This window comes from Artemia franciscana, chromosome 2, assembly GCF_032884065.1.
Source record: "Artemia franciscana chromosome 2, ASM3288406v1, whole genome shotgun sequence".
Classification (NCBI taxonomy): domain Eukaryota; kingdom Metazoa; phylum Arthropoda; class Branchiopoda; order Anostraca; family Artemiidae; genus Artemia; species Artemia franciscana.
The window spans coordinates 63,162,389-63,184,607 of record NC_088864.1 but is presented as its reverse complement, the minus strand read 5'-3'; the positions used below and the strand labels follow the sequence as shown (position 1 = coordinate 63,184,607).

Genomic DNA, 22,219 nt, shown 5'->3' with positions numbered 1-22,219 from the left:
TTTTACGCTTGATGAATGTTTTACTAAAGGGGGGGATTTCTGGCCTACAGACTTACTCTTTGTCAGTCCATGCTTTTGTAGCTCTGTAAAGAAAAAATGTGAAGATAATATTTAGCTACTTTTTGAAAATTGGATTACATAATTTTTATTTAGCTATTTTTTAAGGATCTTGCGGATTCGAAAAATATTCTCCAAGACTTGATGCTTGGACTCATCTCGGTGTAATAAATGGACGTCGATTACTGTTTGGTGCAGCTGCTATGGACCACAAAATCTTTGTCGTTGGAGGTCGTGATGGTTTAAAGACTCTCGCGTCAATGGAAAGTTTCGACCCCAAACTTGGTACTTGGACAATTCTATCCCCAATGACAACACACCGTCATGGATTAGGAGTTGCTATTCTTGGTGGTAGGTTTTTAAATTGACTTTATTCCTTGTTTATTGACATACCAAGGTCATCATGGTAAAATGTTTTTGATCCGTGCACCCATTTTAGGTGTATTCATACCAAAAAACCACAGGTTTCTGTGGATTTCGTTTCGGTAGCTTCGAAATTAGGAAATTTTTAGGGCAGTAACACATTTTCGTCAACGTTGCCACGTTCAACTGTGAAAATGAACAAGCCAAACTAATTGTTGAAATTGGAAAGCGCTTTTCGTCCGTAAAAATTCAAATATTACCTATCTAATGGTTCCCAAATACGACTACACCTTCAAAGAAAAGGTCTGCTTTCTTAAGCTGTATCTTGTCATATGTTTTTGCTTATCTTGTTATAATGTTTCAAGTAAAAACACCAGTAAAACAAAGAAAATAAACTATAAAGAAAAAGAAGACAAAAATAACGGCCAAAAATAAATATAGAGCAAAAAAATAGAATGTATATAACAGGAAAAACAGAATCTAAAAATAAAGAAAATAAACCAAGTAAAGAAAGCGGTAGTGGTAAAATACACAATGAAAAAAGAAAATGAGGCTTAAAATGAAGTACAAAGATTAGTTCATAAAGATGTAAATTAAGAAATGCTAAATAACCAAGAAGATTCACTATTGCAACTATTGAGCATGGCTGGAATGACGGAAGGAAAGCTACTTTTTTATTTCTGGACGTAAAAACTGGCTGATCTGAGAAAAGTGGTAGGCTGAGGAACCCATTTGGTTCCTGCCTAGAAAAAGATATTGTTATGGCACACAGATTAGGGAAGCCTATTATTGTCACTGGCTCGAGATTATGTAGCTTTTGGAGCAATTGTTGTTGCCTTCTGTGCATCAAATTGTCGAAAGAATTACATCTAACTGGTTATTTTTATGGGTTTATAGATCATTTTCTGAATTATGATTGCAGTAGTGGTAAAATACACAATGAAAAAAGAAAATGAGGCTTAAAATGAAGTACAAAGATTAGTTCATAAAGATGTAAATTAAGAAATGCTAAATAACCAAGAAGATTCACTATTGCAGCTATTGAGCATGGCTGGAATGACGGAAGGAAAGCTACTTTTTTATTTCTGGACGTAAAAACTGGCTGATCTGAGAAAAGTGGTAGGCTGAGGAACCCATTTGGTTCCTGCCTAGAAAAAGATATTGTTATGGCACACAGATCAGGGAAGCCTATTATTGTCACTGGCTCGAGATTATGTAGCTTTTGGAGCAATTGTTGTTGCCTTCTGTGCATCAAATTGTCGAAAGAATTACATCTAACTGGCTATTTTTATGGGTTTATAGATCATTTTCTGAATTATTTATACTCTTAAGCTGAATTACGGTTGCTGGATATACCATGCCGCTGTGTCCTATGCATAAGTCGCTTTTACGTTCCTATTAAATTACAGCTTATTCAGAGATGAAGAAAAATCTTATGAGTTTTAGAGTTGCTTGAAAATGTGTTCGATTACAGTTCCACTGTTACAAAGGTATATGAATCAAAAAATTCTAATTTCTAGTCTTGTTGGTTGGGATTCAGAATTGAACTCAATGGTGACCAGGGTGTGCTCACGAGCATTTATGTGATAACTACCTCATGCCTTCATTTTTGTTATGAAAAAATTTCAATTTTTCAGGGTAACATTTTTTGTTTCTCATTTTACTTCACGTATGGGAATAAGAGCGTTTTTTCAGGGTTATTTTTAATAATTCAATACTTTGTATTAATAATTTTGGAATGAGTTCATCAGAACAACATTGCGGGGAGCTCTCCACTCCTCCATGTGCACTGATAAATTTTGTAGTGTGTTCTTTTTGTCGTATCTCGAAAGTCGCTTTCTAATAAGACAATGTCAAAACCAAGATACATAGATAGTGAGATACGGGAAGTAGACGTCTATAGACTTGTCATGTTTACTTTATCAATTCTTCCGGGCCAATATACAATTCAGTGAAAACTTTTTTGATCTTTATGATTTTGGACGTCTGCAGAAATTTCCAGGACGGAAGTAGAAAAAGGATAGAAGAATCTTTTTTTACCCCCCCCCCCCTTCCATTGAGTGTTACTGAGATTAATTTTTGTATATTTTGCCTTCCTTGCTGGTCCCCTCCCCCTCATTGTGGAATATTAAACATTAAACATTAGGATACAAGTTTAGTCGTTTTGCGTTTATTAAAGTTCGTAACTTATTAAACACGACGACCTATGTGTAACTTAGAACATTATTAAAGGCTTAACAAGAAAATAATGTGAAAGACATTCTGATTTAGCAAAACAACACAAGGATCTTTACTTTCTACTTCTTCCCGTTACAGGTCCTTTGTATGCTGTGGGTGGCCATGACGGGTGGAGCTTTTTGAATACCGTAGAGAGATGGGACCCTGTTTCGAAGCAATGGAGTCTAGTTGCTCCAATGAACTCACCAAGATCAACTGCTGGAGTTGCTGTTTTAAACGGAAAGTAAGGTTGTCTGCCTTTTTATCTTAAGCTAGGCTCAGAAAGAATTTCACCAAGGTTTAAATAAAAAAATTTATTTAACTAATAGATTTTGAAAGGCGGGAGGTTTTTTTCATAGTTTTTTGGGGTGGAGAGGGGCTGATACCGGTAAAAAATAATTAATAGGACTATTTTATTGTATAGTGTTTTTGTGTATATGTTGTTGTTTTTTATATATAAGATAGGCTAGGTGGATAATCATGATGTTGTTATGTTTAGATATTTATTTATGAGATATAAATCATAACAGGAATTTTCAGCACAAGTCCTTAGGACTTTCTTTTTGCTGCAATAATTTATTAGTAGTCTCATTATTATTTATGTTTATATTGTGGATAAAAATAAAACCTACCTACCTTTTAGCCAGCTGAAAAAAGAAGAGCTAAGAGCTCATATAGCACTTGTGACAAGGTCAGAAGAGCCAAGAGCTCATATGGCATGAGCTCTAGCAAAATTCTAAGAATTGATAGATTGATTTAAAAGGAAAATTAGAGGCTTAATGCCGATCGTGATATAAAATAAGAGCTGTGAGACACGATATCCTTCTAAATACCAAATTTCATTAAGATCTGGTCACCCGCTCGTAAGTTAATACTTCTTTTTTTTCCAATTAACCGTACCCCCACTCCCCTCCAGATCGTCGAATCTGGGAAATGACTATTTCTTATTTAATCTGGTCTTGTCCCTGTTACGCCTGCCAAATTTTGTTGTCCTAGCTTATCTGGAAGTGCCTAAACTAGCAAAACCAGGAGAGACAGACCAACTGACCGACAAAATTTGCGATCGCTATATGTCACTTGGTAAATACTAAGTGCCATAAAAAAGTTGTGTTGACAATTATTCGGTTCCCTGTTGTTTTTCAATCAGACTTCAAAAAAACGATTTTATCCTTGAAAAATTGTGTTTAAATAAATATTTAAATAAATAAGAGCTTGTTTTTAACAATAAATAAAATCATTATCTTTCTTTGAATTGGATGAAATTGTATTACTCCTTTAAGTCACTATTAATAATATAGAGTATTCCATAAATAATTAATAAATATGAATAAATTAATGAAGGAATACGCTTAAATAAAAGCTTCTTTTTGACAATACCTACTATTCTCATTTTTTAGAACAGATATTCAAAAGAGTTTATAAAAATGTGTTTTATGAAAATTCCTTAAGAGATCAATGAATGCTACTCTCAATCAGACATACCGGACGAATTTATTTGGAAACGTTGCTTGGTCCTTATCGCTTGGCAAAGATAGACCGTCTTCTTTCAGAATTAAATTAAAAAAAAAAAAATTATTTTTAACTGAAAGTAGGGAGCGACATTGAAACTTAAAACGAGCAGAAATTACCCCGTATATGAAAGGGGTTGTTCCCTCTTCAACGCCCCGCTTTTTACGCTAAAGTTTGGCTCTTTCTCTCAACTCTAATTTTTAAAACAGTAAGAACTTTAGCGTAAAGAGCAGGGAGTTGAAGAGGGAACAGCCACTTTCGTGTACGGGGTAATTTCAGCTCGTTTTAAGTTTTAATGTCGCTCCTTACTATCAGTTAAAAAAAAAACTTGTTTTTTTTTATTTAATTTCTGAAAATTGTTTAGTTAATCCATGTTTTGATTTCGGCTCTCCGCAGATGAATAATTAAAGCGAAATTTGCATATTTATTTATTTGGCTAAATGGCTTTCCCATAGTTTTGATCGAACGATTTTGAGAAAAAAGGAGGGGGAGGAGGCCCAGTTGCCCTCCAATTTTTCAGGTACTTAAAAAGGCAACTAGAACTTTTGATTTTTTACGAACGTTTTTATTAGTAAAAGATATACGTAACTTACGTATTAGCTTTCGTAACAAACTTCTATATTCTTATGTTTTTATTACGCATATGAGAGGGTTCGCCCACTCGTCATTACCTCGCTCTTTACACTAAAGCTTAAGTTTTGTCCCCTGAATCACAAAGGCCGTAGAATAAATAGTTGAAATTACTAAAAATACTTTAGCGTAAAGAGTGAGGTATTAGGAGGAGGTGTACCCGTTGTATGCGTGATATTTTCTACTCGTTTGAAGTTTTAATGCTACTCCTTACTTTCAGTTGAAAAAACTTTTTCATATTTATTTTTTCATTGTTTTATAAATAATGCTAGAAAATTCTGCGCCCCCTTCATGGAAATCTTCTTTCCCATGAAAAATTCCTCCATGGAAAGTTTCCCCCACATAACCCCCTCTTCTCAGCCCCTCCTCCCAACCAAAAAATCCCCTTGAAAACGTCTGTACACTTCCCAATAACCATTACTATATGCAAACACTGGTCAAAGTTTGTAACTTGCAGCCCCTCCCACGGGGACTGTAGGGGAGTAAGTCGTCCCCAAAGACATAGTTATATGGTTTTCCGACTATGCTGAATAAAATGGCTATCTCAGAATTTTGATCCGACGACTTTGGGAAAAAATGAGCGTAGGAAGGGGCCTAGGTGCCCTCCAATTTTTTGGTTACTTAAAAAGGGCACTAGAACTTTTCATTTCCGTTCGAATGAGCCCTCGCAAAATTCTAGGACCACTGGGTCGATACGATCACCCCTGGGGAAAAAAAATAAATAATTAAACAAGCATCCGTGATTTGTCTTCTGGCAAAAAAAAATACAAAATTCCACATTTTTGTAGATAGGAGCTTGGAACTTGTTCAGTAGGGCTCTCTGATACGCTCAATCTGATGGTATGATTTTCGTTAAGGTTCTATGACTTTTAGGGGGTGTTTACCCCTATACTCTAAAATAAGGCAAGTTTTCTCAGGCTTGTAACTTTTGATGGGTAGGACTAAACTTAATAAAACTTATATATTTAAAATCAGCATTAAAATGCGATTCTTTTGATGTAACTGTTGGTATCAAAATTCCGTTTTTAGAGTTTTGGTTACTATTGAGTCGGGTCGCTCCTTACTATAGTTCGTTACCACGAACTGTTAGATTCCACTCATTCCACGTCAGAATTATGACTACAACAGTTGTTTTGAATATTTATGGCCGATGATGGGATATTTAAAATCGGGATATCGGGATGATGGAGAAAAACGTGATATTTAGGGGGCTACAGAAAAAGCTGTAAGGTAGGGTGCTTGGCAGTTTTACAGCTAAAATGACCAAATTTTACCCAAGTTTTTAACGCAGGAACCTTTTCAAAATTAATTCTCATTTCAAACCCCTTTTGTGCCATCTTAATTAGGTCTGTAAGTTAGACTCATCAAAACTGTATACTTCTATTTCTAGATTTGTACAAATAATCGCTATTGAAGTTTGGTCTCCTCCAAATTCATTCTTATAAATGTATTTTTATAATGAGCTATATTGTTTGGGCAAATATTGGGCAACTCTGTTGGACAATACCGTGTTTTTGGGGAGCTTTTGGTTAAACAAATTCCCAGGAAACATCTGAACTTCTGATGCCAGGTGAGGTGGAAAACACTCCTGCTCCTGGTGCTTTATTTTCCATAATATAGAAAATAAATGAATCCAAATATATTATCATGTTTATATGAAACGAATTTGTTAAATAATATATTTGCCAAGGAAATGCAGCCTACTTTATGAAAAAACACATTTTATGATTGGCATGTATGTAGTCTTAGGACACTAGAAAGCTACGCTACCTTTTTCCTGTATTTAAGAGAGAAATACCATGTAAAGGCTACAGAAGACAATCTAAAATGTGAAAAAAAAACTATATCTTGGTATGAAAGAGCAATTCTAAGAGATTCTCCTTCGTTTTGAGAAAACATGAAAAAAAAGTACGAAAAAGTGCAAGAAAGTCACAGAACATATCAAAATTTGTTTATGTGATTTTTTTGTTACTTTTTGTACAAGCAAGAAGAAATTTTCGTAGGAGGGTTGGGGGGCACAACTGATGTGAAAAAGCTATATAATTATAAATAATGAGCTAACCTAAGAGTCTAGATCGAGCCACTGTTTCCACCAATAATGTTTACTCTTCTTTTCAGACTGTATGCAGTCGGAGGTCGGGATAGCAGCTCTTGTTTAAAAACCGTGGAATGTTATGACCCACATACCGACAGATGGACTATGGTTGCTCCAATGAACAAGCGTCGTGGAAGGGTTGGGGTTGGGGTTATGAATAACTGTCTGTATGCATTTGGTGGTCACGATGCTCCTGGAACCATTCCAGCTTCTACTCCATATGATTGTATTGAAAGGTTAGTTGAAGATGCATGTTACCGATCGTTGGGGGAGAGGTATATAGCTATTTACTGTTTAATTCGGAAATTAATGCAAAATCTACATATTTGGGTACCAAATTATATTTAAGGTTATCTGTTCTTGACAAAACAGTATAAAACATAATTTAATTTCCCAGAATACGTTATAACAACATTGAAATAATTATGGATGAATTCAGCCTTAAACGAACTCGAAGCTGCATCTATGTATTTATCTTTTATTGTTTAACGTGTTTGTGTAACGCTTAACGTATTATTTAGCGTTTAACGCATATATTTTTTAGCGTGAGTCTTTATCCAAATCCCCTGTTTCATATTATGGATATGAACTGAGCTTGGAGATAAAATTACTTTGAAACAATCCAGTTTATATTTTAAAGAATTTGGTGTCCTAAAGGGGAATTAATTAAATTTGATGTCCTGTTGCTTTACTACTTCCCGGATAAGTTAAATGTTGACATAATATATAAGTATATATAACTTATATTATTGACTATATATGTTATATAGTTATAAGTTATGTAATTTACAATTTATAATGTATAAAAATAAATTTATAACATTGGCATAGCATATACATAAGCTTATAAGTATACATATAACATGTTAGTTAACTTATAACGTGTATAACGTGTTTGTATAACGTTTAACGTATTATTTGATATGGTTATTATTATTGGGTACTATTGATATGAACTTTGAGCTTGGAGATAAAATTACTTTAAAACAATCCAGTTTATGTTTTAAAGAATTTGGTATCCAAAAGGGGAATTAATTAAAGTTGATGTCCTGTTACTTTACTACTTCCCAGATAAATTAAATGTTGACATAATATTTAAGTATATACAACTTATATTATTGATTATATATGTTATACAGTTATAGCTTATGTAACCTACAATTTATAATTTATAAAAGAAAGTTTATAACATTGGCATGACATATACATAGGCCTATAAGTGTACATATAACATATAAGTCAAAAATAATATTGACTTCTCTGAGAATGATCAATTCTGATAGTTCCTCTAATAAATAGTAAATATCCAGGGATGAAAATTCAACTGAGAAAATAGTTACAGTAACCATTTTAAACCTCAAAGTTTCATTTTAATGGAATTGCGCTGGCAACCCTGCTGAGCAAGAGCGTTAAGTCAAGTAAGTCAAATGTCACGATGCAAGAGTGCATTATTAAAAGTTAGTGAATAGTCAATATGATTAAAGTTGGCTATTCATTTCACCCTTTTCCCTAATTGGTCCCCTGTTAGTCCTTGAAAAGGTGAATTTGCCTTGTTTTTATTTAGGTAATTTGAGTTTATATGTGAAGTATGGATAAGGAACAGGGAACTATATGCTAGAAATAATAAGACAAAGACTGGTGTTTAAAAGTGAATAATGCGGCATTAAAAACATTTTAAAAGGCTATGCCATCGACTGTTTTCTTCAGGCACACCATTTGGTATTAAGAATTGGCCAAAAGGTCTCAGACCAGAGAAATGGTTCCAGGCTAGACCGTAAACCTTATGCATCTTCCCCTTCCCCAAATTTTGTTGATTGCGCAGTGATAATTATTCTATTAAGTCTTTTCAAGTTTTGCTGTTTCTTTTTGGCATTTATAAGTAAGGATAACATCAATAATAATCATCTATACTTTGCTTTTGTAGTCCTTATAAGTAGAAGGTGAAATCCTCTTAAAGGACTCTCTTTTATATATATTTCACTTCTTCCTTTAATTCTATTTCTTAGACAGCATTTTAGCCTTCAATGTATCTTTAGTCATGATTGCTTAGTCTTTGATTGTCTTTCAGGTATGATCCAATTACAGACTCTTGGACAGTAGTGGCAACAATGTCCATCGGCCGAGATGGTGCTGGAGTTTGCGCTCTTGGTGACAAAATTTACATTGTTAGTGGACATGATGGTACACAGTGTCTCAATCTAGTGGAAACATTTGATCCTGCAACAAATACTGTTGAACAGGTTTGCCTTTCCTTTTTGTACAGATACAGGATAAGATTCAGGTTGGAATTCCTAATCAGCCACTATTGATTAGGCGGGTCGCGTCATTTCATTTAAGTCGCATCGAAGCTGTATCAATTTAAGAGCATTCAAATTTAAGAGCAGGGGAAAGTTTGTAACTTAAGGGGAAACTTATCCTTGGAAATAGGTCCACGGTAATTTTTCATAGGAAGGCAATCCTTTTTCGGTATTAAGTTCAAAATGGATATGAATATGCATTATAAAGAACACAGCACATAATAACGTAAATAAAAGAGTATAGTGTCTAAAACTCTCGAAAATGTCATTTAAGTTCGTCGTCAACGTCATTTAAGTTTAAACATCATAAAAGTCATTTAGTTCATGTCATATTGCAATACAGAAATAAAAACGGTTGCACCCCCTACTTTAGTTCTGAATAAGATAACCTATTACAGGATGCCTGGTTTTCGATGTGACTGATTGTGAGACAAATAAAAACTCATTCCAGGGAAAAGCTTATATTATAAGTTGAGACATTAATTAAAGTTATTTCATTGGATTCTAAGAGAAGATAGGCAAATTTAAGAGCAGGTGGAAGTTTGTAACAAAGCAAAGCAACAAATCCAATAAATCTTTATTGCAGGACTGTATTCATAATAACTTCTCTTTTTATTCTTTTGTTCTCAAAACGAAGTAGAAAGAAGCTAAGATAAATGTATTTTCTACGAATGTTTGATAAGTTTGTGAAAATGTACATAAGTTTTGTAAAAGACCATCCCATGGACATAATTGATAGACGTAATCCTGATTTATGTCTTCTTTGCTTAGCTCTTGGTGATGGACCCCCTCCCCCACCTACTATTCTGAAAGTCACCTGATCTTCCTTGCAGAATGTAAGTTCTCCAGATTTACCTGTGTGGAAAAGGTTGTCTCAAGTCCATTCTTTGTGAAGTATAAGGACAAATAGGGAACTAAACAGATTGTAAGGAGATAATGTCCATCTTAATTGATTTCAGCTATAATTTGCCATAATTTGTCCATCTTGGATTTCAGCTATAATTTGCCTTCAGATTTTGCTGTGGGCTTAATCCAGAGTTGTTATTATGAGTAAAGCTGTTGCTATTGGTTATAGCGATAGGTGTGGCCACGGTAAGCTTTTGTTATTGGTTATAGCGATAAGTGTGGCCTCGGCAAGCTTTTGCTATTGGTTATAGCGATAGGTGTGGTCTCGGCAAGCTTTTGCTATTGGTTATAGCGATAGGTGAGGCCTCGGCAAGCTTTTGCTATTGGTTATAGCGATAGGTGTGGCCTCGGCAAGCTTTTGCTATTGGTTATAGCGATAGGTGTGGCCTCGGCAAGCTTTTGCTATTGGTTATAGCGATAGGTTTGGCCTCGGCAAGCTTTTGCTATTGGTTTTAGCGATAGGTGTGGCCTCGGCAAGCTTTTGCTATTGGTCATAGCGATAGGTGTGGCCTCGGCGAGTTTTACAAGTGAGATTAGGTTAATACTAAGTTGCTGTCGTTACGTTGGAATCGAGTACGAAAATGTCTAATTTTCTGTTCTGAACTATTACTCAAAGACTAACAAAAGTAAAATAAAAATATTAACAAGAACTTTAGAAAATTTCGTAATTTCCAATGGAATCCAATGAAAATCTCCAAATGCATTTTTAACACTCAAACCTCTCATTTGTGGAATTGGTTTTTATAAATTTTTGACTTTGTATAAGTTTTATTTTCTAGAAAAAAGTGGTGTTAACTTTGAATGAACAAGAGTCTTTAGCTAGTTTGAAGACAACATTGTTGCGTAACTAAATGGAAACAGAGCCAATAGAAGGATGTTTATTTCAGTTGACACTTGAATGGAATTGTTGCATAATGTCCGTTTTTAAATCAATGAAATAAGCCATTTAACAAACAATGTGTTACAAGTGGGGTTTTCGGACCCATTTGCTAATTAAAAAAATGACTTGACAACTGTGTCAAACATAGTTGTCAGTTGTGTTTCTGTAACAAAACTGTATTTGTGTCAAATGCAGTTGTACAGGAAACATAAAAATATTCAGCCAAAATTTATTTGTAAAATTATCCGTAGATTTTTCAACAGTTAGCCAGTAGATCAGACAAAATTTTGTATATCTATTGAACATTTTGTGTATCGGTAGCGTATGTGTAGGGTTAACATATTTAACACTACCCCTAATTCAGATTTACACCAAAATTATCTTATGCGCACCTGATGACCGTGATATGCTCTTCTAACGACATCAGTTATTGTTCTTACAGTAAAGATGCCATCTTACAATAAATGCCATCTTCTAAAACACTAATTATTTGTGACTCCTTTTGCAGGCACAAGAATTTTTCTTTTTTGGTCCTTGATATACAAGTATAAAAACTAAGAATAAGAAACAATACACAGAATATGATGTTATATTAATTTTACTAAAAACTGTGTAAACTTTCAAGTTAAGAACCGTGAAGGGAAAAAGTGCTGAGCCTTCCTCCTCTTAAGAATTCCTGATCCGACCAATCTATCCATGAAAAAATGTATCGTCTAAATTCAGTTGAACTAGAAAATTGATTGAACTAGATCTACAAAATTTTGTATATCGTCTAAATATTCTGTGTATGGGTAGAGTATCTAACACTACCCCTAACTCAGATTTACACCAAAATTATCACACACGTGATGTGGACCTGATGACCGTGATATCCTCCTATGACTAACTCAGTTCTTGCTTTTTCAGCAAAGATGCTATCTTACAGTATAAATGTTTTTTCTTTTCAGGTAGCTCCTCTTCTCCAACCACGTGCTGGAGCCTGTGTTGTAGCTATAAGGCCATGTTAGAAGACGACGTTTATAGTTTCTATTCTCAGATGTTGTCTCAAATCTCGTCTGTTCGCACTGCTTTTTTTATATTTAGAAATCAGATTGTTAATGGCTGAATTCTATTATGTCTGCTTCGTCAAAAAGTTGTTTTATTTTTACCTAGTTGATATATAAAAGAGAAATATTTTATTACATTTTGTTGCATTTGTTTCAACTAATGCTCACTCAATCCTTTGAGCAACATCGCTATTTGTAACACGAACATAGATTTAGTTGTTTACGTGTAAGTACAGATACGCTTTAAAGTTTCGGAATTATTTGTTTTGAATATTATCCTTTTTCTAATAGCTCCATTGAGTGAAATGTTAGTCTGATTAGCTTTAATGATCTGTAGTAATAATGATGCTGGCTAATTGTTTAGTATTTGTTTTCAATTATGGCTTTATTAGTAAAGATGCTCAAAATAGTTGATAGTCAACGATCAGAATAGATCAATATGCAAGGGAATTAATACTAAAATCATCAACATAAATAAACGAAGTCATTAAATAAATAATAGCTTATTAAAAAAAAAAGTTTGGGAATTTTAGTCTTGCCAGTCTTAAGGGCTTGTCAGTATTTATGAGGACCTCTTTTCGCAGTGGCGGTGGCAGCTGTAACCTAGTAAAAGTCTTAATACAACCAGCAAATAAATGCCACAACTAGCATAAGCCACGGCATAGAACGTCACGAACGTGGTAAAAGTTTATGTGATACCACCGTATTCTTTGGTTTTATACGACCATAGTAGAAAACGAATTTTATTGTATCTATTCTTAGGAGTTTTTGTCAGAACTTAGCTTTCCGCTGGTTTGTTTTTTTTAAGATTCTTTTAGATTCTTTAATTTACTTGCAAAAAATATTCACTAAAAAATTTCCTTTCTTTTTAGTGGCTCAAAATGTTATAGAATTATTTCTAATAATTATCACACACGTAATGTGGACCTGATGACCGTGATATCCTCCTATGACCAACTCAGTTCTTGCTCTTTCAGCAAATATGCTATCTTATAGTATGACTGTTTTTTCTGTGAAAATTTAGAAATCAGATTGTTAATGGCTGAATTCTATTATATCTGCTTCGTTAAAAAGTTGTTTTATTTTTACCTAGTTGATATTTAAAAGAGAAATATTTTATTACATTTTGTTGCATTTGTTTCAACTAATGCTCACTCAATCCTTTGAGCAACATCGCTATTTGTAACACGAACATAGATTTAGTTGTTTACGTGTAAGTACAGATACGCTTTAAAGTTTCGGAATTATTTGTTTTGAATATTATCCTTTTTCTAATAGCTCCATTGAGTGAAACGTTAGTCTGATTAGCTTTAATGATCTGTAGTAATAATGATGTTAGCTAATTGTTTAGTATTTGTTTTCAGTTATGGCTTTATTAGTAAAGATGCTCAAAATAGTTGATAGTCAACGATCAGAATAGATCAATATGCAAGGGAATTAATACTAAAATCATTAACATAAATAAACAAAGTCGTTAAATAAATAATAGCTCATTATAAAAAAAAGTTTGGGAATTTTAGTCTTGCCAGTCTTAAGGGCTTGTCAGTATTTATGAGGACCTCTTTTCGCAGTGGCGGTGGCAGCTGTAACCTAGTAAAAGTCTCTTAATACAACCAGCAAATAAATGCCACAACTAGCACAAGCCACGTCATAGTACGTCACGAATTTGTTAAAAGTTTATGTGATGCCACCGTATTCTTTGGTTTTATACGACCATAGTAGAAAACGAATTTTATTGTATCTATTCTTAGGAGTTTTTGTCAGAACTTAGCTTTCTGCTGGTTTGGTTTTTTAAGTTTCTTTTAGGTTCGATTTGCTTGCAAAAAATATTCTCTAAAAATTTTTCTTTCTTTCTATTGGCTCAAAATTTTATAGAATAGAGCCAATTATTTTTATGGTTAACTTAATTGTTATCATTCTTTCTTATGCTATTAGTAAGGCTAATAATTCGACTTCAGAAGAAGAGAATGAATGAATTTCGCGACCTCTTGTTTACATTTTCTAGGACGTATCCAAGTTTTTTTTCGGGGGGGGGGGGGGTTCAAAGAAACTTACAATACGCAGAAACTTACACAAAAAAGAAACTTACAAGAAACTTGCATACAAAATCTGTTTTTGTGCATTTTAGTTATTGTTCCGTAAGTCGGACTAACATTTCAGGGTAGGGGAGAAAACCGGCCCCCCTCCTGCTGGATTCGGCCTTGCTTGTCTCTGATTCTAAGATACACGATGAAATACTGATTTTGTTTGAACACCTATTATTTACTGTATTTAACAGAGCAGAGGGGTACGAAATGTCAGAATTTTAAGGGGGATGGCGTTGTTGGATAAATTCGTATTTTTTTGTAATTCTAGAAAGGGTGGTGTTTCGAAAATGTATATTGAATAGCTCCAAGTTTCTAAGGATGGTCCTAAAAGTTAATATAGTTGAAATACAAGGATTCAAAAAGACCCGTGTCACAGAAAGTGAATGGGATTTAAAGTAGAATGTAATTTAATTAGATATTAAAGGTTAATCTTTTTAGAATCCTCATTTTATGTATGTTATAGTTTTTTTATAATATGCATAAAACATTATTTATATGATTATTTATGAACTTTGTATTTATAGTTAATTACATAGTTTTTTATTTTCAACGAATTAACTTTAATTTTACTTTTTAATTTTAATTAAATGCTCTGCTTATTCAAACATTAGAAATATAAAATAGAAGCCGATTTATAGTTTGATCTCCATTTTTTTCTTATTCTTTTTTGTTTGCATTATTGTCTGTATCATCTCATTATTTTTTAGTTTCAAAATTTTGCATTAATTGGTAAAATAGTTGAAACTATTGAATCTAATCATATTGTTATGTGATTTTACTCAGCATGCAAACTGATTAAATAGTATAAATTGAATTTCAAAAATAAATTGAATTGAATGTTGACTTGCTTTTTGTTTTTTAGCTTAGGAAGGTAATGTTAATAGTTAAGATGTCCCAAATAGTTCAAATGCAACAATTGGAATTCATTCGTAGGTCTTTTTCTTTTATCAAATTTTGACAGTTAACATTTTGATAACCGAAAAAAATCCCTTGTGAAGCTCTATACCTATAAAATCCTCGTTGACTTTACAGATTAGAACTTTTGTCTAGGCCGAGTGAAGGCATTTTTAGGCGATGGTATTCAAATAATCAAATAAGACCTCATATCCATCTCAGTCAGTGGATTGAAATCTCAGTCTATTCCTAAATAAACAGAATTGAAATTAAAAATAAAATTGAACTTTTTTTTTTCCAAGTTATGAAATGTGGCGGGGATGTGAAATATTGTGCTAATGGAATAGTGCTAGTGGAACATTTTGAAAGGATTATTTCTTCATCAAATATTGATAATCATCTTTGATTTTGATTTAAAGTATTTCAACTTCAATTCTCCTCTGTCACTACAGATTAAAAAAAAAAAAAACTATTGATTAAAACTTAAAAATTAAATAAATTTTGAAGATTTTTTTCTGCATTTAATTTTATATTTCTCGGATAAGACTTATTTTACAAAACAGAGGGCTATTATCGACCGTTTATATTGTAATGCTAAAAATTATACAGCATTCCATAGTTGACTTCAAGTATTTTAGGAAGGGGACAGTGGAACTTTCTGTCTGGGTAGGGGATGCCTAAAGCCTCCAAAAGCGTTTTCTAATTCGATTTTTAGCTTTTTATATAGTATCCTTCAGATGAATATGAAGAAAATATTTATCTGCTAGCTTCCGTTTCACTTGTTGAAGAATGTTTAGGCGATCAGTATAATATAAATATTGTGGATGAGGCTTCTTTCCGCAATTGGCCAAACTAAATGTGAAGCATGAACATTTTTGATATAAAGTAGAAGACTACATTTATCGAATACAGAGGAGGCCTTGACCAAAAAATCCAGGAAATAGCTGTGCTTGGAGTATTATTCGCTATTCAGCTGATAAAACAAGTTGGCAGTTATTTTTGTGTTATGACACCTTAAAAGGAATCCTCTTTGGTCTCAAGAATGTATTTATTATTGTCTTGATTTCGGACATCGTGCCAATTGTGTTTATTCTGAAATGAATTTCGTTCTAGTTTTGTATTATTTATTTTTAAATATATATTACGTTGCATTATTAATTTATATTAGCTTTATTTCATTCAGTACGTATATTTAGTGCAAACTGGGCTATAGAATGCAAAACATGCCAATTATTTATTTTGACCGAATACCAGGTAAGTGCTGCTATACGGATTAATTCTTATAATATCCTCTATTTTTACAAGTTTATCACAAGCTGCATAATCTTTTTCATTAAGTCATGTGACCGTAGTCAAATTTTATCAAGAAAAAGAATATAATAGTAGTTGATCTTGCTTTAAATTCCACAGAACTGTGGTTTAAAGCCCTGCATGTAACTATGCAAGTTTTATCGACTGGACAAGTCCACTTCCTTTGATCTTATTTCACCCAAATATATGTGAAGTTTCTGGGTCAGAAATGGAAGTTCCGAATATGCGAAATTTCTACCTCAGAAAGGAAGTTCAGAATTTGTGAAGTTTCTGGGTCAGATTAATATGTGAAGTTTCTGGGCCAGAATAGGGAGTTCAGAATAGGTGAAATTTCTCGGTCAAAATAGGAAGTTCAGAATTTGTCAAGTTTCTGGGTCAGAATAGAAAGTTCAGAATAGGTGAAATTTCTGGTTTAGAATAGAATGTGAAGTTTCTGGGTCAGAATTGGAAGTTCAGAATTTGTGAAGTTTCTGGGTCAGAAAAGGAAGTTTTGAATGTGTGAAGTTTCTGGGTCAGATTAATATGTGAAGTTTCTGGGCCAGAATAGGGAGTTCAGAATATGTAAAATTTATGGATCAGAATAGAAGTTCAGAATACGTGATGTTTTGGGTCAGAATAGGAAGTTTAAAATATGTGAAGTTTCTGGGTCAGAATAGAAAGTTCATAATATTTGAAGTTTCTGGGTCAGAATAGGAAATTCAGAATATGTGAAATTTCTGGATCAGATTAGGAAACTACTTTTGTTTCACCTGTTGTTGCCATGGCCGGACTTGAAGTTTTGACGCTTCTAGGTCCAAGTGTTTTTGCAGCACCGTTTTCGCAAGGTTTTTGGAGAAATCCCCGAATACCAGGTGATACCGAACTCTCAACTGCCAATCTTGGGAGACATCTGACAGTTTATAAGTGGCCATGCAATTACTATGTTGTTTTAAAATCGCTTTTCTTTGCATGGGTAAAATGCCTATTTTATGGGGGTCCGTAAAATTATGATAAAATACGTAAATACCCAATTTTGCTAGTTAAAGCAGTAGGTGTGAGGGCTGTAAGTTATGCCCCAGGGTAAATAAGGATCTGATGGCACGGAGGATCGTATAAACTTCGGATCTGATGGGACTTATTTTATTGGAAATCGCAAGTTCTAGTGCCGTTTTAGAGAGTCAAAAGTGAATGAAAGGCCACGGAGAAGAAATTCCTACTAAAGAACTAGTGTCAGGAGCCAACTGTGATGACTTATATTTTCCTAAGTCTATTGGAAATGAGTCAGAACGAAATAAAGTGCACAAATCCTTACTTTCTCTTATTAACAGTTGTAAATCATCTCCAAGTAATAAACAACTGGTCACTAGTAGAGCTGCTTGTTTGGTTATCCTAATAGCTCTGGTTTACAAGAGACTTCGAAATAATTAAGCAGAATCAGATCAGCATCAGTATAAAAGAAAACAGAAGTTGTAATATACAATTTCGCCAGAGATGGAAATGCATTTATGCATACATTTTGCATAATCAAAGGACGTTTTTCTATAGTAATATTTTATAACGGAGTCTAATCTAGTTTAAGTATAAATTTCTATATAAAGTTTTTAATAAAGTCTTATATGCCTCTGAAATTGGTTCTTCATTTGTTCTGATTTAGGACTATTATAGTGGTACCTTGCCCAAGACCATGTACTAAAAGACCATTTACAATGATCAAGAGTAGTCAAATAAGGTGCAAAATGTATGTATGTAGAAAGGACGGTCAGGGTCGAGGGGCCACTCTTGCCTCCATCAGTGACGTGTTTTTGGTTTAAACAACATCTATAACCAAAACGATACTGAACTAGACCTACGTTGCCTGAGCAACGTGAAGTGTTGCGGCAACCTTTGTCCGCCTTCTCAGAATAAAGTGTTGCGAGAGCAACACTTTGGTCTTGTTTCTTTGCTATTGGTTAAACGCTGAAGTTGTCAGCCTATCGAACCTTTTGAAACGTTATGTTCAAAGAAGAACGCGATCAGTAATCACATGATCAAAGTCTATTCATCAGCGTTGAAAAAACAACAATAACAAAAGAATATCTAAAGAAGGGACTAAATTGACTTTGCAGCCAGTTAAACTTTATCCTTTTCAATCGTAGACATCGTGACGGATCAAGACTTGGAACAATATCTTATATAATTTAGTTGGTATTATAAAGCTATCCGTAACTTTTCAGGATCAAAATACCATAGATGACACTCTATTAACTATTACGAAACTGCCTCGTTGTTTTACGTTATCGTTTGTACCCGTTGCGTAAACACTTAATTCTAGGTTACAGTGAGTATGGGTTGGCTACACCAACTAGCAAAAGTTACAAACCCCTCTTCACTAAAGATGATTGTAGCCTAACAGACGATTATTACTTGCAAGTCCTCTACATGTCTTACCACTGGAACCAATTCGGTCTTATCATCAAATACACTGGAAACAAATAATAGGTACACCAAATAGCAAAATTTGCAAACCCCTCACTGCCAAAGATGATTATGAGCTAACAGCTGACCTTTCCTTTCAAGTCCCCTACATGTCTCACAATTGGTATCGGCTTATTTTTGGTTTCAGTGGGTACCCTACTGCTGAAGTCGTCAACCCCTTGAAACTTTCAAACTAGTTCTTCTCATGAAAGAATTTTTTTATCAAATAATGGATGACATATATTTTGATCAGCTCATCAAGAGCTATCGATTGCCGTCAAAAAAAAATTCTATCTGTCTTAGTTCAAAAGTTGATTTTTTTGCCGTAGGCCAAGTTTCTAACGTCACCACTTAGAAAGGAGCAAAGGATAAGCTCCAATTTCTTTAGCAATGACAGAACTTTTAAAGTTTAAGAAGTGCATCTGATAACATTTCTCTACCTCAATCCCAAGTCCGAAAAAACAAATGATAAACCCAGCGAAAATCACGGCAGCACTTTCGGACCAGTGGGAAAATGCCGCTTTTTTGCTTCTGTAAATTTTTCTATTTATCACTCAAAGAATATATATTGGCTGTGGGGCTGGGTAACTGCCGCATGTATTTAACACTTATAGATTTTAGTCCATCTTCAATTTGAAAGTGGTGCCTGCCTGCTTGCCTGCTAGAACGGAGCTTCTCACTCGAAAGCAGAAACATGGTTTGATGAAACAAAAGCTTGGCTGCACAACTTCAGATACTCCTCTCTGACATAGGCTACATAACTCCACTTCACTTCGCACACCATAGGCTCTGGCCCGTAGGTTCTGGCACCATAGGCTCTGGACTATTTACAATGATCAAGAGTAGTCAAATAAGGTGCAAAATGTATGTATGTAGAAAGGACGGTCAGGGTCGAGGGGCCACTCTTGTCTCCATCAGTGACGTGTTTTTGGTTTAAACAACATCTATAACCAAACGATACTGAACTAGACCTACGTTGCCTGAGCAACGTGAAGTGTTGCGGCAACCTTTGCCCGCCTTCGCAGAATAAAGTGTTGCGAGAGCAACACTTTGGTTTTGTTTCTTTGCTATCGGTTAAACGCTGAAGTTGTCAGCCTATCGAAGCTTTTAAAACGTTATGTTCAAAGAAGAACGCGATCAGTAATCACATGATCAAAGGCTATTCCTCAGCATTGAAAAAACAACAATAACAAAAGAATATCGAAAGAAGGGACTAAATTGACTTTGCAGCCAGTTGAACTTTATCCTTTTCAATCGTAGACATCGTGACGGATCAAGACTTGGAACAATATCTTATATAATTTAGTTGGTATTATAAAGCTATCCGTAACTTTTCAGGATTAAAATACCATAGATGACACTATTAATTATTACGAAACTGCCTCGTTGTTTTACGGTATCGTTTGTACCCGTTGCGTAAACACTTAATTCTAGGTTACAGTGAGTACGGGTTGGCTTCACCAACTAGCAAAAGTTAAAAACCCCTCTTCACTAAAGATGATTGTAGCCTAACAGACGATTATTACTTGCAAGTCCTCTACATGTTTTACCACTGGAACCAACTCGGTCTTATCATCAAATACACTGGAAACAAATAATAGGTACACCAAATAGCAAAATTTGCAAACCCCTCACTGCCAAAGATAATTATGAGCTAACAGCTGACCTTTCCTTACAAGTCCCCTACATGTCTCACAATTGGTATCGGCTTATTTTTGGTTTCAGTGGGTACCCTACTACTGAAGTTGTCAACCCCTTGAAACTTTCAAACTAGAATTTTTGTATCAAATAATGGATGACATATACTTTGATCAGCTCATCAAGAGCTATCGATTGCCGTCGAAAAAAAAATTCTATCTGTCTTAGTTCAAAAGTTGATTTTTTTGCCGTAGGCCAAGTTTCTAACTCCAATTTCTTTAGCAATGACAGAACTTTTAAAGTTTAAGAGGTGCATCTGATAACATATCTCTACCCCAATCCCAAGTCCGAAAAAACAAATGATAAACCCAGCGAAAATCACGGCAGCACTTTCGGACCAGTGGGAAAATGCCGCTTTTTTGCTTCTGTAAATTTTTCTATTTATCACTCAAAGAATATATATTGGCTGTGGGGCTGGGTAACTGCCGCATGTATTTAACACTTATAGATTTTAGTCCATCTTCATTTTGAAAGTGGTGCCTGCCTGCTTGCCTGCTAGAACGGAGCTTTTCACTCGAAAGCAGAAACATGGTTTGATGAAACGAAAGCTTGGCTGCACAACTTCAGATACTCCTCTCTGACATAGGCTACATAACTCCACTTCACTTCGCACACCATAGGCTCTGGCTCTTGGACAAGCAAAAACCATCCATTTTGGCCCCAGGCAAGAGTCCTGCGGAGCTTTCCAAATTGTAATGCCATGTTCATCAATCCGGCCTGAGGTCCACACTTTCCGTAAAAACCGCTCAGGTTAGACCCTTACCATTTTCCAGGAATAAGCCGACATCGGCGGCATAGGAAAAAAAACCGGGACAAAACCAAAGTGTTGCTCTCGCAACACAAAAACACATCTTAAAAGCAAAGTTGATTGTGAAAAGAAATTTACGGTAATTTCAAAGAAAAATAAAGAGCTAGATTTAACCTAAAAAGAGCTGAAATAAAGTCAAATATAAATTCGAGGGTTAAAAAAAAAATAGTATCAACTGCAGAAGGCGAACAAGGGTCATTATAGAACCGATTTTTAAAGTCGGCCAATCCTGCCAATAAGAATTTTCCTATAGTTTTCTTTGTAAGGCTCGGTCACATTTGACATCAAATGGAAACTGCATTGAAACTGGCTAAGAAATTTTTTTTTCTGTTATGCTTTGATTTTTTAACTTTTCAACTAGGTAAACTGAGTTTTTATGTAGATTTCCGTGTTCTCGGAAGAGGCTAAAAAATAAGGGTCAAAAACTTTCCTACTCCCATTGCTGGAAAACTATAATATCCAGTAGGATTTCTTTGTTATGCATTTTGGGAAGATAGTAAAATTTCAGAGTAGAGCAACCTTTGGGGTCAAATTTTCCATACATTAGAGGGGTAACTAGTCCGTTATTTTTTAAATTTCCGGTTCGTTTCTCAATTTCTTGTCTCGTTCTTTTCTCGTCTTACCTAGTTCTTGGATCATTTGCCAATAGTGGTCGTGCGTGAGAATGACCGAAGTATTTTCCGGGGAAACGTGAGGGATTTAATAATAATTAAATAAGAAAAAAACGAGTTTTTTTTATCGAAAGTAAGGAGTGACATTAAAACTTAAAAGGAAAAGAAATCAAAAAGTATAATTGTGATAAAGAGTCAAACTTTAGTGTACAGGGTGGGTCGTTGAGGAGGTGTTAGTCCCTTTCATATACGGAATAATTCCTGTTAATTTTAAGTTTTAATGTCGCTCCTTACTTTCAGTTAAAAAAAAAAATTTTTTTAATTTAATTTCTGAACCTTTTTGAAATAATGCAGGTTTTGATTTTGGCTCACTGTAG

At 34.4% G+C, this 22,219-nt stretch overlaps 1 protein-coding gene across 3 annotated transcripts in view; it reads left to right on the top strand.

Moving 5' to 3' along the window:
* Positions 1–16,139, top strand: part of LOC136043918 (kelch-like protein 5) — an 80,283-nt gene extending 64,144 nt beyond the window's left edge. For all 3 annotated transcript variants that reach the window (XM_065728965.1, XM_065728964.1, XM_065728966.1), the window contains exons 8-12: positions 166–408; positions 2,737–2,881; positions 6,895–7,107; positions 8,940–9,111; positions 11,902–16,139. In XM_065728965.1, coding sequence (XP_065585037.1) covers positions 166–408; positions 2,737–2,881; positions 6,895–7,107; positions 8,940–9,111; positions 11,902–11,961 — 833 coding nt within the window. In that variant the 3' untranslated portion in view covers positions 11,962–16,139. The remainder of the gene's footprint in view (positions 1–165; positions 409–2,736; positions 2,882–6,894; positions 7,108–8,939; positions 9,112–11,901) is intronic.
* The last annotated feature ends 6,080 nt before the right edge of the window (positions 16,140–22,219 follow it).